The sequence below is a fragment of the Papilio xuthus genome, unplaced genomic scaffold, assembly GCF_000836235.2.
Source record: "Papilio xuthus unplaced genomic scaffold, Pxut_1.1 DF829758.1, whole genome shotgun sequence".
Classification (NCBI taxonomy): domain Eukaryota; kingdom Metazoa; phylum Arthropoda; class Insecta; order Lepidoptera; family Papilionidae; genus Papilio; species Papilio xuthus.
Genome location: NW_013528891.1, coordinates 1438460 through 1453825, shown reverse-complemented (window position 1 = coordinate 1453825; position 15366 = coordinate 1438460). Strand labels below are relative to the sequence as shown.

General features: G+C 32.6%; 1 protein-coding gene across 2 annotated transcripts in view; it reads right to left on the bottom strand.

The window, feature by feature from the left end:
* LOC106128707 (inactive dipeptidyl peptidase 10) overlaps positions 1-15366 on the bottom strand; it is a 131476-nt gene that overhangs the window by 8787 nt on the left and 107323 nt on the right. For both annotated transcript variants that reach the window (XM_013327177.1, XM_013327171.1), the window contains exon 3: positions 2929-3023. In XM_013327177.1, coding sequence (XP_013182631.1) covers positions 2929-3023 — 95 coding nt within the window. The remainder of the gene's footprint in view (positions 1-2928; positions 3024-15366) is intronic.

Below are 15366 nucleotides of genomic sequence, written 5' to 3'. Positions count from 1 at the left end.
TTGTTATATTAAATAAACAAGTGTTATTGACTTGTTTTAGGTTAAGGAATTACAGAATATATAAAATGGCGATGAATAGTAATTTTAAACTTGTAGCATATATCGTATTAAGAATAATAAATCAAAATTTGTTTTACAATGACCTAGATATTCTTAGATTTTATTGTTCGTAAGCTACAAAATCTAGTCGATACATATAGATATACTTGTAGCATGTCATAATGTCGGATACGAACGTATCTCTACAAATATTTTCTATCCATCCGACTATCACACCGTTACGGTCATTTTTCACGCAAATTTGTTTGATACACGTTCTTGATTCTATAAATCAATTACGTAATCGTAATCAAATACGTCTTTTGTGTACTACTAGAATATGCTTAGGGTTATTAAAATTATAAAATACTAGCTGTCGCCCGCGACTCCGTCCGCGTGGATATATAAAAAAAACTTAATTAGTGTAGCATATGTGTTCTTTCAGACTATGTTCTATACGTATGCCAAATTTAATCGAGATCCGTTGAGCCGTTCTACAGATATCTTCAAACACCCATCCACATCACATCCATTTAAACATTCGCATTTATAATATTAGTAAGTTAAATAAAAAGCAGTTCTTGATGCAAATGGATAGATATGTCCGTCTCCTGGCTCTAAGCTATCTCCTCACGGATTTTCAGGCATATCGGTAAAGCCGTTCTTGAGTTATAAATAGTGTTACTAACACGACTTTCTTTTATTTATATAGATATTGATTTGATTGAAATATTTTCTGAGTGCGCAAAATAAAAGATTTTATAACAATTGGTTGTGTTTATAAATTTTATAGGAATTACAATTTCAACTTATAACATAAATTATTATATGACATTATTAAATATATTATGTAGCTTAGAATTCTGTATACGTAAAATCTAGTATCAATAAAAAATGAGTCGTTGAATAGAAATAGCAATAAAAATGTTATATTTGTTCACTACAGTGTGATAGAGCGCCATAGTTTTACGAGAAGTCAGCAGTAATAACGTTTTTCCTGATATATTGCGATCGTGATCGCGATACAAAAGGCAAACTCTTTTGTATTAAATCCTCATTTAAATGATGAAAGATAACATCATACTAATATTATAAATGCGAATGTTCCATCTAGGATGAATGGCTGGATGTTTGTTTGAAGGTGTCTCCATAATGGCCTAACATATAGCTTAGACTAACACATAGGTTTTTTATTCCGCGCGGACGTAGTCGCTTGAAAAATAGATAGTAGTGGATTCTCAGATCTACTGAATATGTATATAAAATTTCGTAAAAATCTGTCAAGCTGTTTCAGAGGAGTATGGTAACTAACATTGTGACACGAGAATTTTATATATAATATTAGCCATATATTTTAATTTAAACTTAATTAAATACCGTTTAGAAATTAAATTTAGTAATGTTAGTTTCTCTTGCATCCATCAGCTACCTTCTAGTAAAAGGTTAGTCAAAATTAATCTAGCCGTTTAGAAGATTAGTCGGAACAAACAAAGTTAAAAAATCGACTTTTGCCACGTAAGTAAATCGTGATCGGAAATCACCACACCAATTTTTTTTATCTTATTTTTTGTATACATTGAATGACATTTAAAATACTACAAGATTTAAATTAAGTTATAGTTAAATTCTTACTAAAATAACTCCTTAGTGAAGACTTAGTTGAGAAAACTAAACTAAGGGACTGTAAGTTACCATAACTCTGATCCGCAGTTATTGGATTTAAGAACGGACGAAATGTTGTAGAAATCAATTGCATTAAAATGTAATTTCTTAAGAAACTCCACGTTTATTTTCTTCTCCTTTTAACATAAAACCAGGTCACGAAATATTTCTTTCAAAGTTCTTACAATACGTAAACTGTTAGATGAAAGGTCTTTGTTTTTATCAACAAAAACCATTACTTGTTTTCACAATAGATGAATGAACAGCCTCTAAATGTGTCTTCAGTTCGTTTGTGTTGTTTCGAAGGTATTCGTATATCGACAGCGATAAATTTCGATAAAACGTTCGACTTATATTCGACAAAGCTTTCAATAGGGCGCGTGTTACACCGTAGTGTAAGCTTTTATAACTTCATTGATAGTTAATAAGATTGCTAGACCTTTTTTAACCTACTAATATTATAAACGCGAATGTCTAGATGGATGTGATGTGGATGGATGGGCGTTTGATGATATCTCTAGCGGCTGAACGGAACTCGATTAAATTTGGCATACGTATAGAACATAGTTTGAAAGAACACATATAGGCTACACTAATTAAGTTTTTTTATATCCACGTAGACAGAGTCGCGGGCGACAGTTTGAGTGTTTTTATTAGTTGTTCTGTGATTTTTTTTGTAGAGTTAAATATGTGATAAAATAAAAATAAAAATTTAAGCTCCGCAACGGTGTGATAGTCAGTCGACGTCACGTCACGCATACCCGTGGATTTATCCATTCCCCATACTGATATTTCCGTTGCCTGCGAGTATAGAATTTATTTGCGAACTGAGTTAGGAACTTATAACGTTTTATTTGTTGGAATATGTTACCAGTTTGGTCTATACGGATGTTTACGTTATATTACCGTAAGTTTTCACTGCTAAAACTATTTGTTATTTCTGTTTTTCAAAGATAATAAAAGTAGTAAAGTATGACAGTAAATATTGTACAGTTAGGAGTTTGGTTTTAGTTAGGTTTCTGAGACTAAAAACTCCGTATTAAACATTACTAATATAATACACAATATTATTATATATTAAATAAGAAACACACGATTAACAATATAACTAAGATAGAGATAGTGGGTCAAGAAAGAACTTAATATCATTTGGAGGACTTTCCAGAAGGTAAAAAGGAATTAGAGAAATGAATGAACTGTTACAATTATGAATAGAGTTATACTTACAAATGTAGAGTTATTCATAAGCAGTCTGGTGGTGTAGTTGCGTACGTTGAACAAGGTCAGTCCACCCCAACGGTCACGGAATACTAGCTCCTCGTCTGTAACAAGGAACAAAGTATTAAAGTGTATGAACGTAATACAGAGATGTAATCTCAAACATTGTCATTTAGCACGATCTTGATGTGCGTCGGTGGCTCAAGGATTAAGCACTTGTCTGATCTGCAGATCCTGTGTTGGAATCCCGTGTACCAATGTGATTTTCGATTCATATATTTACATTTAACCGATGTTACGATGAGAAGATCAAAGATATGTGTGTTGTCTGCACTGGACCAGCATTCACTAGTGACCTATTCACTGACTTGGGGTGGGCAAGCCCCTCAGTGGGGACGTAAAGTAAGCTGATGAATGAATAAAATCTTACTTATATTATAAATGCGAAGGTAGATATCAGAACGGCTGAAAGGATCTTGATGAAATTTGGCATAGATATAGAACATAGTCTCCAAAAAAAAAATAGGCTACTAATTATGTTTTTTTAAGTCGCGGGCGACAGCTAGTCCTATATAAATCTTCACTAATATCAGTATTTATATGTATATCAGAACAACAAAGTAAAGTGAGCACAGTAAACACGTCAGGAAGGAGGTATTTGTCACTCTGCGGGACGGCGCTATCCATCACGCGAGCTCTACTCCTATATAGAATGGCTTTTCCTTGACTGATACACACGGTCGTAAAGATTGTAATACATCTAGCTAACGTTTAAAGTTGAGAATTTTCATTTTGTATTTGTTTCTTTAAACCTTTGAAAGTGCTTTGAAATATTTATGCATGTTGATGTTTGTTTGAAGGTATCTCTAGAACCGGATGCTTGAATCTCGCTGAAATTTGGCATAAATGTAGAACATAGTCTGGAGGAACACATAGGCTACAACTTTTTTTAATTCCGTGAGAACGGAGTCAAGGGCGACAGCTAGTATTATAAATTGATAGATTTTAAATAGTTGATGTCATTTGTTTCATATCCTTTCCATGAACTTTCGAAGGTTATCGATCATAAGAGCAACTTGTGCTCTTGATACCGCGGCTCTGAAAAGCTAATGGTGCTCCTGCCGAGCCCCTGGTATAGGTCCTTAAGTCAGGATGCATGTTTTTTTTAAAGTTTTTTTTTGAGATACCAGGTATGTATGTTGGCTTTCGCCATCCTATTTATATTTTATTACTCAAGCCTATAGTAAAGGGGTATTTGTTAAGCTAGAATTAAAGATTTTTCGGTCACATCATAATCTTATATCAAACGGGATCGTCATCACTCGTTTCTTTAAATAAATATATCTTCTACATTCTTATAAGCCGTGTGTACGTATCGTTTGCACGTCACTTGTCGCGTAAGAGTGATGGCTCGGTCTAATTGAGATTTAATACGTGAGCGTGCGTTCAATCAGACATTAATGGAAAAAATATTGACCTAACAAGATTACTTCGCACATGTCAACTAAGAAACTATATTGTAACTTGGAGATAACTTAACTAAGCCTAAGTAATTGCTTTTTTTCCATGGACAATATGTTTCACATTAATGTATGTTTTATGTATGTATGTGTAAACGCCTGTATGGCTTCTGAGTCCAAAGTGTCTGTAACATAATGTCATCCCTGTCATTATTTTTGACAAAACAGATATAACAGTTTTAAACTGAGTCTCAGAAACCCACGGTGAATCAATTTAGATAAGTGTGACGTCATTAAATGAGTCTTCATTCGAGTTTTTTTAATTATTTCCGTTTAGAACATAACTTATTGCACACTATGTTAATTAATATTGCATTGTATTATACTCAAAATAATACAAGACCATACTATAATGACGTCACATCCTGTTTAAAATATTTTCGATGACAATCATCGGTTTTTGTTTATAAAGTTAATTTCAGAATATTTATATCATATTAATCAGTTAACACAGAATAATTTAATGTTATTTTATTATATTAATGAATATAAAGTAAGCAAGATTATTCAATCATAATTATATATTACTGTTTTATTAATCATGTTTTTGCGTCTGCATTTGCTCACTTGATTGCGTGTATTAAGTAAACAAGGATGTTTATTCAATAAGCGATTTGTTTGTCTATTGGAAATACGTGAGCGTGTCGTTGTGTGCATATGCTAAGCATGCGTGCGAGTGCTTTGCATGCATGGGTATTTCATGCGCGTGCATGGACAGTCAAGGTATTAAATTCGCTTTCCATTTAAGAATAGTTCCAGTAATCATTAAGTTTTTTTTTAATTCCGTGCAGAAGGAATCAAGGTCAATAGCTAGTTATTTTATAAATTATATTTTGAAAGCTTTCCGTTCGCTTTAATAGTTCAGGTTTTTAGTTGGTTATTTTAAATTTAAGCTAAAGGTCACAATTCCTAAGTCAGTGCGGTCAAAATGGATGCCATTAATTGAGGTCAGTTCTACACATCCGGGCCGGTGATAAATTAAGGGCTGTCACAAACCGTTTACCAGCTTCGAGCTTTCAGTGTGAATTAAATTTCTATAAATTGTTATTCTGAATAGCACTGACTTTAGCATTTGTTTTTTTTTTTACATCTATCTAAATCTGTGTAATCCTTTATTTAGTAATCTACCCGATAGTTTTTACTGTAGGTATAGTTTACAAATTTTTTTTTCTTTATTCTTTGCTTGGCTTCTTATCTAGGTTAACCTGAATTTAAGGAGCCAATGATTTTCCCTTTTAGTGCATTTTACAAAATAGGTAATGAAAGTAATACAGATAGTGTTAGGAAGAAAATCCGACACTGTGTCGGTGTAGCGGCGCAACACTAGCCTTACTAAAATGTTGATGTTTATGTCCCCTCACTAATCATTCTGACACTTAACTTTGTAACCAAAGCGTGCCATTCGCTCCAAATGATTCAAACTAATAATGTTTAAAAATACATAACAATATTAGAGTAATAATTCTTTGATTTCTAAAAGAATTTGGGAGTGGTATGACAATTATCAAACATGTCCCAGAATATATATTTTCGAAGTGAAAATCGAGGGTTAATTCAAAATGCAAATTTTACTTGTACTTTGTACTCCTTGGTGTTAATTTTTCAATTAATAGTGCCAGTAAATTGGAAATCGCAATCTATTTAATTGAAAGCTATCACTCTGATTGATCGGGCGTGATTGTTGCGCTGCGTCGGGTTGAAAAATCAATCAATGGATTCATGTTGGAAAATTCAATTTTGTTTTGAATGCCAATAGTATTTGAAGTTTTTAAAATTCTTTAACAACTTTTTTGTAAGGAAGAATATTGTTAAAAGTTACCTAAAAATAGATACCTTTCCGTTTAAATATAATATTTAATGATAGAATTAGGAAGTTAATTAATACTTTTGGGCAGGAATTGAACAGACGACTGAATACGGTACTCTGTAATTTTAACAAGTGTGCCTATGGCGCTAAAATCTATAAAATAAAATTGGATTGTCTGTATGTGATATTGAAAATAAAATCATAATTCGTACACGATATTCGTTGCCGATAACGAAAACCTAATTTTAAAAATGTTTGTCTATCTGTCTGTCCGAAAGGCCGTGTTTGTTTCGGGTAATATCCGTAAAGCAGGACTGGATTTTTAATGAGGATACTTATATGATGTCTAAGAAATATTATACTTCTAATCTTACGCTGACGATGTCACGGGCGACAGCTAGTATACCATGTGAATGGAGTAGTCATTAAATGCTTATCATCCTTTAAAATTCAAAACGAAAAAATATATCAAAAGGCTTACAACAAGTAGTGAATTTTTAAAAACCTACAAAGTACCCTCTTCACAATCTGCGCTCCTAGTACTTAAAACTTCACCAAGGACTTTATGAAAACTTTATTATTACACAAATGTAAATAATAATCTATATTTTCTTTTTTTCTAAACATAAAATTAAGGCTAATAAACAAAAAGAAAAAAAGTAAAGTTGTCAAAAAAAATGAGTGAGCGACGGGCCGCGTCCGCAAAATAATACCAGTGCCACTCATCCTGATGAAGGGCCCCCGATGGGCTCGAAACTAGTCGGTGCCGCCACCGGACGTATATACATACGTGAGTGTTTAGCCGTGTTTATATATCAGTTTAGTATAATGTCTCACGAAAGTTTGAATAATTTAAAAAAAAATGAGTGTTTAATGGTGTTGGTTTAATTTTTACTTCCGGCCGATTGCCTTTCGCCTACTTATATCAATTAGGTAATAATTTAAAAAAATGAACATATACTGTAAATGAATCGTCTACAATACCCTATAAAATCGATTTCATCGTTTATTCTGATCCCATAAAAGATATTAAAATTAATTGTATTATAAACGATTTCTATTCTTGCGTATCCTTTCAGTGGAACTGCACCTTAACATGCCAGCTTGGAATGAAAAATGACTTTAGTTTGCTTTTTTTATCCATCGCCGAATGGATTTACGTCGCAATCCGTGAATTTATTGCTGTTAAGAGAATTGTTTCGTCAATCTAATAAACTTTGAATTTATATTCGTATTGTCTTTTACAATTGCATTCGATTTAAGAACAGATTTATAGTGAATTCATTTTACGAGGCAATGTACAGAGTTTTGTATGATTTCATTGAATTGAAAATGGTAATATCAAATGCCAATTGCCCATTTATAGTACGGATTACAAAGTAAATTCGTGAATTCGAATCTAATATACATATAATATAATATATGTAAGTTTTTAACAATGGTAGAGCCGACTTTAACATCTTCGCATAAATGGGCCGGTACACCCGGTGCTACGACCACACAGAAGACAGCCGTGAATTGGAAGCAATTCCGCGTATCGTCTGATGAGTGTGCGTCCCGGAGGTCTGATTTTAGTTCTCTTTCCCTTTCCACCCATTTTATTATAAGGAAGGGATGGGAAGTGGAAGTGGATTTTCCGGATGGGAGGATGCATGGGAAGGGAAATTATTCTCTTTCTATGCATCCCTTCCGTCGATTAAACGTAGGCAAAGCATATGCCACGCATTTCCCACCTTATGATATAAAAAGTAAATGTTAACATTAATTACAATGAGTTTCAACCTATCTTAAAAGATGAAAAAATAGAAAGTTAAAATACCGTTTTACCTTTTAATCTTTAGCGAGAAGAATCTTTGTTGTCTTTTTGTTTTTACAATTTAAAATCAAAGCAAAATCAAATATAAATTAATATAAGAGCAGTACTAAGACTGAATGATAGAGTAAAAACGAAACGCCGAGTAATCTTAAAAGTCTTTTCGCAAGTCACAAAAAACGAAATAGAAAATTTAATTACAACTTTCTCGCTAGTCACAAGGCGCGCTGCAAAATGTTTATTTAGAGCACTAGTAACTTTCCTTTTGAGAAAATCCGCTCGACTTTCTTTTCCCCTTTACGATACGAACATGTGACGTTAACGAGGTAACTACTGAGATTGAAGTTCCACTTTGTATTTGTTTTTGACGTTAACTGGGAAATACAACGTTGAGTTTACACTGTTGTGAAGCTTGTATGATTCTTAATGCCATCCTACTCATTTTATTTGACAAAGAAAGAGATGACAATCTCGCTGAAATTTGGCAAAGATATAGAACATTATCTGGAAAAACATATAGTACTATAATATTAAAGTTTAATTTTTAAAAGATAGAGTCACGGGCGAGAGCTAGTTTGTAATAATATTGTGACTTTTCCGGTTTAGAAGCATTTCGTTACATGACAGAGATGGAAGATATAATATAGTACGGGGAAAAAGGAGCGACAAACACTTTTACAAAGTGAATAAAATATTTGCCTAAAACATTTACTTAGATAAAAAGCGATTTACATCACGCAAACAACAGACAAACTGTTAGGGTACAACAAATTTAAATACTTTATAAAATATTAGCTAATTTTTATTTTCAATTAAGTAACATACGTAGATTGAATTTATATTAATAAAATCAGATTTATCGTAAACTTAATAACGTTACGTAGGAACTTGCAATCTAGACCGTAGCGACTAAACGGATAACTTAAATAGGATTTACTTCGTCGTATTTACGAAGATGTCAACGCTTTTTAAGTTATTTTACCCTTATTCGTTAGAAGTCATTAAACTTTAATATTTTATTTTAGTCAAGTATGTGTCACGGATAGTTCTCATTTCCGAAGCGCATAATCAAAAATATCAAAAAATATCTAGAAATAATTTCTGTGTTTTCGAAGGAAATAAGCGAAAAGAGCAATGACAATGATGCCAATATAAAGGAATGATATAAATATTAGTTTTTATACAAGTTTTTTTACAATGGAAACTTAACTAACAACTATGGAGTATCACAAAAAGGGATAAAACATGTATAAATTACTATTCATTCAAAAAAAGCTTAATGCTTACAAAGTTTTATTAAAAAAGCTTTCGTCTGAACATAACGCTTATGATATTGTGAGGGCGTAAGCGATACTTCCGCTAAGCTTTACAGGATTGTTCTAAGGCGAGGCACCTTGAAAGCTTTCACAGAATGTATTAGAGTGCTATTAAGTGTTGGTCTTCTCTTTAAGCGGCTCTTTGCTGTAATGGCCGGAACGCAACGAGGTTAAGTATCAAAGAACACCGAGTAAGCGGTTAAAGTGAATGGGGTACGTGGTATTAGACTTAATTATTTTTGTAGTCAATGTTGTAAAAGTAAATTCGTAGGCATTGGTACGACGTAGCTCTACGCAACTTCGTAGATATAATAAGGTTATTCTTTGTATTTAGATAGTGTGTAGCTCACAACTTTGTCGTAGACCTTGATTCGGCGTATAACCGCACTTATCGTAGATGGTGCTACGCCGTAGCCCTATGCCATTCGTATAACTTGCTACACCGTAGCCCTTTACATTTTTATAAGCCCTGCTCTCCCGTAGGTTTCTCTGTTATAGTAGATCTTGCTTCGATGTAGCATCATTCTATTTTGTAGATGTTGCTACTGCGTAGCTATACATTGTTTAATCGCCAGTTCACATGAAAATACGAAATATAAACGATCGTCTGAAATTTCCGGAAGTGTTACCACCAAAACTTCGTACCAAGTACGTTTCATACTCAAGTGCGAACATTCAGCAAGACAAAACTTACGTAATAATAGCAAAGCCTACACCGCTGCCAAACAAATCTTGTAAACTTCCCATCGGTTAATATTGTTATGAAATTTCTCGCTCGAGAAACTGATAACTTTTGTAGTAGCGAAGATATGCCAGTTGCATATTGTAAGTTATACTACAGTATTTTAACATACTTCAATAACTAAGTTATTAAGTAATTCGATATTTATAAACTAAAAATTTTAAGAATGTAATAATTTTAATATTAAATGCATAATTAAAAAATTGAACAAAGAATAATAACATGTCTGTCTAGATGCGACAAGAATACAGCCTTGTTTCTACTATTTTTACTACTTTGGTTAATTATTTCTTAGGTTCAGGTCTAGAGGTAATTAAATAATTATACGTATTGTCTGTTAATCAACGGCAATTATAAAAAAAAAAACATAAAAGTCAAAAATTCTGAAAAATTAAAATAGTTTTAATTGTAATTGCAAAGATGCCAAGTTTCTAGCGTTAATAAAACTTAAATCAATCATGCAATGAACAAAAAGATAAGTGGATGGGTGGCCTCACTTCGGCGTCAGGTGTTACCTTGCAGTGGCGCGATGCCAGCTGAAAGTCGCTGAAAAACTTTTACTATTCTGAGCATTACTTTTGCGGTCGACAAGTGCGGAATTGTTTACTTTATGTTTTTTGATAAAATAGCTTTGGTTTAAATAAAATAAATTAGAGTTTTTTTTACAATAACAATACTTACGTCTGGAGCACATAGGGTAGGCAGAAAACTCGGACCTAAATGTGGCGTAGCCAAACGAATCTACTTTTCGCACTTGCGGAACACGGAACTAGTATTTTATGAGTAATTAATTTTGATTAGTTAAACATAAAAGAAGGTTCAAGTTTTCTTGATAAGAAAATACACCTAAAGTTATCTTAAATGTTATATATATATATTATAAAAAGTACTGTGGTATAATCAACTTTTCTTAAATATAAGAAACTTGACTGAGAATAGGTAAAAATAATTTCATATACAAATTAAGAAACATTAAAAAATATAATATATAAAAAATAGAGCACCACCGGCTGCGGAATCCCATGATGCATAGGTAAAAATTTAATTAATTTTATAAAACAAAAAACTTTTTTCCTTTATAAAACAAAAATTGTTTGTATTCTATGATAGCGTAAATATTATTATTGTGAAACAAGAATCTGGTAAAGAATTTGCGATATAATTTACACAAGAATTGCTTCGCTGTTGCTGGAAATTCTTGCGTCAAACAGCACTTTTCTAGTTCACAAAGAAATTGGCTTTTACAATTCACAAAGGATTCTTTGACCGGCAGAGATTGTAATCGTCTGCTATTGTTGATTTTATGCTGTTATTTCTTGCTGTTCAATAATTGGGTACCATACGAGATGTAAATAGAGTTTACGTAATTCTGTTTTTTTTACTTATAAAGTTGTAAATGTTAAGTTTACTCTTACCAGTAATATACAGTTTTCACTTGAGTTTACATCTTGAATTTTAGTAATTAATTTAGGTAAAGGTGTTAGAGAGAAATTTACTGTATACAAGATAGACAAGGTCGACAGTTTCGCGGAAAACTTTTGACTTTACTTGACTAAAATATTCCGTTACTTACTAATATTATAAATGCGATATTTTGGATGGATGGTAAATGTTTGCTAGAAGGTATCTCCGGAACGGCTGCATGGATCTTGCTTAAGTTTTACGTAGATGTATAACCTAGAAACACATAAGTTACTAATTAAGTGTTTTTTTTTTAATTTTGCGTAGTACGGAGTTATAACAGCGGAAAACCCAACCTTTTTGTTTATCGAGCAATTGAAGATGGTAGTTTACAATTACTTGCCAATTGAATACGGAAATAACACCTTCCTTCAGGTTAACTTTCCCCAACCTACCATATATTTGAAAATTGGTTTATCTTCTGGCGCGATGCCATATCGTATCAATGTCCAAACTTTACCAATTTATACGTTACCTGGTTACTTCGATAATTTGAAAACAAAACTCCGAAAACATATTGTTGAAATAAAATTTTAAGAAATTGCGGAATATTTCATGTTAGAGTATTAATTTGCTTGTCTTATGTGATACCTAAGTACATAGTAAATCATCATCATCAGCTCACTATGCGTCCCCACCTAGGGGTTCGGAGACTACCCTAAATCAAGGGTGACTAGGCCATAGTCAACCACGCTGGCCCAATGCGGGATAGTTGACTTCACACATATCTTTGATCTTCTCAGATATGTGCAGGTTTCATAACGATGTTATCCTTCACCGTAAGAACGTCGGATAAATGTACATATATAAATCAGAAATCGAAAAACATATAATAAATACAAATCATTAGAAATTGAATTTAGAAAACTAAAATTAAAAATTATGAGTTTTCTTGGAAGACAATAATTGCTATATCAATTTGTTAAAAAGCCTTTACCTATACGACACTACAGATTTTTATTTATTTTAAATTGATTGTTGTAATTTATTATGTACTAGCTGTCGTCTGTGACTCCGTCCACGTAGATTTAAAAAAAGAAATAGCCTATGTGTTCTTCCAGACTACATTGCATATGTATGCCAAATTTCATTGAAATCTGTTCAGTTGCTTTGGTGATACCTTTCAACATACATCCATTCATCTAAGCATTCGTAATCGAAAATAGTAGTCTTTTGAAACAATTGTTAAAAAACCAGATGCTCGAATGTTTGAATGCCTCTTAAAGGAAATTATTGCAAGAATTGATTGAACAATTTAGTCACGAAGCAGTTTTTGATTCTTTTAAATACTTTACAAGACAAAGAGCTCTTTGTAAAATTAACAATATTCTACAAGAGTCGACTTAAAAGGAATATTTGCAGTTTGCAAAGAATTTTCAACGAGACAGAGTAAAGTCGGATATGGTTTACTTTGTTGTGGAAAACCGTGTGTTTATGATTTTAGTAATAAACTGGTGAAAGTAAACAATGTATTTTGTAGAAAGTAATTTATAAAAGAGCATACTCATATTATGTGTTTTCACAAACTTTTTACGATACATTTTACACATATGTAAGTTATAAAACTTTGCACCTTTGTAAATTAAAATTTTACTGTTATTATAAATGCGAATGTTTAAATAGATGGATGTTTGTTAAACGATATCATGCATGGATCTCGCTGAAATTTGGCATACACGTAGAACATAGTCTGAAACACATAGCCTAATATTAAGGCCTAGAGCTAGTATGTAATGAATTGTTTAAAATATTTACTTCTGTATTCTATGTCGCATTTATGTTGAACAAATATAAGCTTGAAAAATCGATTGGGATCGTAATTACGTTAAAAATTTCAGTACCTCCTGAATAATAAAGAGAACGTAAACTTATATAATTCTAAAGGTAAAATTCGACTAATTAACCATACGTTTAATTTTAATTTTACATGAAAGCCTTCTTGGAAACTTCCAGTAGGACTGCTACATAATAAATAATAATTTCAAGTTCGAAGAATAACTTTCGAGCTGTTAAGTTCTCTAATTAAAGACGGCTTTGACTTAGTTCCAAAGTTATGTATTCAATAATTTTATATTCATATTATTTAAAGATCTCAGATTACATTCACATAATTAAAAAGCTATGTATATAGATAAAATAAAGCATAAAAGTCAACAATTTTTTTTTTAAGTTTATCAATACGACTTTTGGATATTCTTAGACAAATTACAAAAAGGCGGCCGAACAGGATGTTCCAGTTACATATAGATAGATAATATAAAGTTTGAATTAAATTAGGATTATAAATAAATAAAAAACTTTATTGTTATCTTAACGGAGGTAAAATAAATCATAAAGTAATTACGGCATAAGTAAGTATGGCGTAGCTATGCGGAGGTGCTTTTCAGCCAGTCCCGATGTCCCACGTCGCGCCCGTTCATAGTGACCCATCAGCAGTTTACAACCTCCTTAAAGACGACGTTATTTCATTTGGTTACATCATGTTTATTCAGTTATTATGTTATGCTGAAAGTTACTTTACTGTATATAATCATGATTTATTGTGGCGATAATAAAAATCTTTGTGTACTCTCTGATATTACGTTGTCTGGCATTCAGCCAGATTTCACCTGGCACTTGTACAGTGTCGCATTGCTGGGTGATATTCCCTTTTTATCTAATGTTACCTACAAATGTGTTACATTTCGATGTTTGTCATAACATCTTGTAAGATATGTACTGTAGAAATTCACTACCGTGTCAATGTTATGACTTTGTTCATGCATTTATAGATATTATAACAGTGGTTATATAGTAATAGTGGTAGAGGCCGCTTTAACATCTTCGCTCGATTCGGCCCGGCTCGCCCGGTGAAATACCACGACCACACAGAAGATAGGCGTCAAGTGTAAGCAATTCCGCATTTCATCTAATGAGTGTATATAAGAGACTTAGTTGTAGTCCACGTTCCCTTCCAACACTTTTCTTACAAGGAAGAGATAGGATAAAATAGGAAACATCTTCCTGTGTCCCCTCCTCCGTCGATTGTAGGCAACGCATTTGCAATTGCGGATGATATTATCAGCGGTTGGTGTCATCGTGCTATATCAAAAATTTATGTATGTATATATTAACTTAGCTTTAAGAACACGTCTAATTCTGGCTTACATAAACCATCACAAGTGGTCGGTAGTAAAGCGTTAAATGTTGCCATCTATCAAGTTGAGGGTAATTCCCGTAATGGGTCTGTACTTAACCCGATCCCTATGTTATTTATAACACGTGTGCCAACGTGAAGTCATTAACAAATCACAAACGAAGGTTTGAATAAGGTTTATACGTTGTTTCTTTTTCTCTCCTTTCCAACATCTGTATTTTGGACCATTTGACAGTCGGAAATACAAAAAAAAATCTACCATCACTGACTTTATTTGTGATAATTAGCTGTCGCCCATGACTTCATCCGCGCGGATTTAAAATTAAATTAATTAGTAACCTATGTGTTCTTCCAGACTTTGTTCTATATCTGTGAAAAAAATCATCCATCCATCTAAATATTTGCATTAATATTAGCAAGATGATATTCAATCAACGGTTAGTTTTTGTACACGCGCAAAGTTCTTTAGTGTGATTATATTAGAGCAAAAATTCGATACATTTCGTTGAAAGTTTAGAGAACGTTCGGAACATATAATCAACTTTACTGCCACGTATACTGGGCTTAACAAAAGCGGCGTTTCTGACCCAAATCTGCACGAACTATTTCCGAAAGCGATCTTTCCTATCGGTTCTATCTTAATGGACTGAGA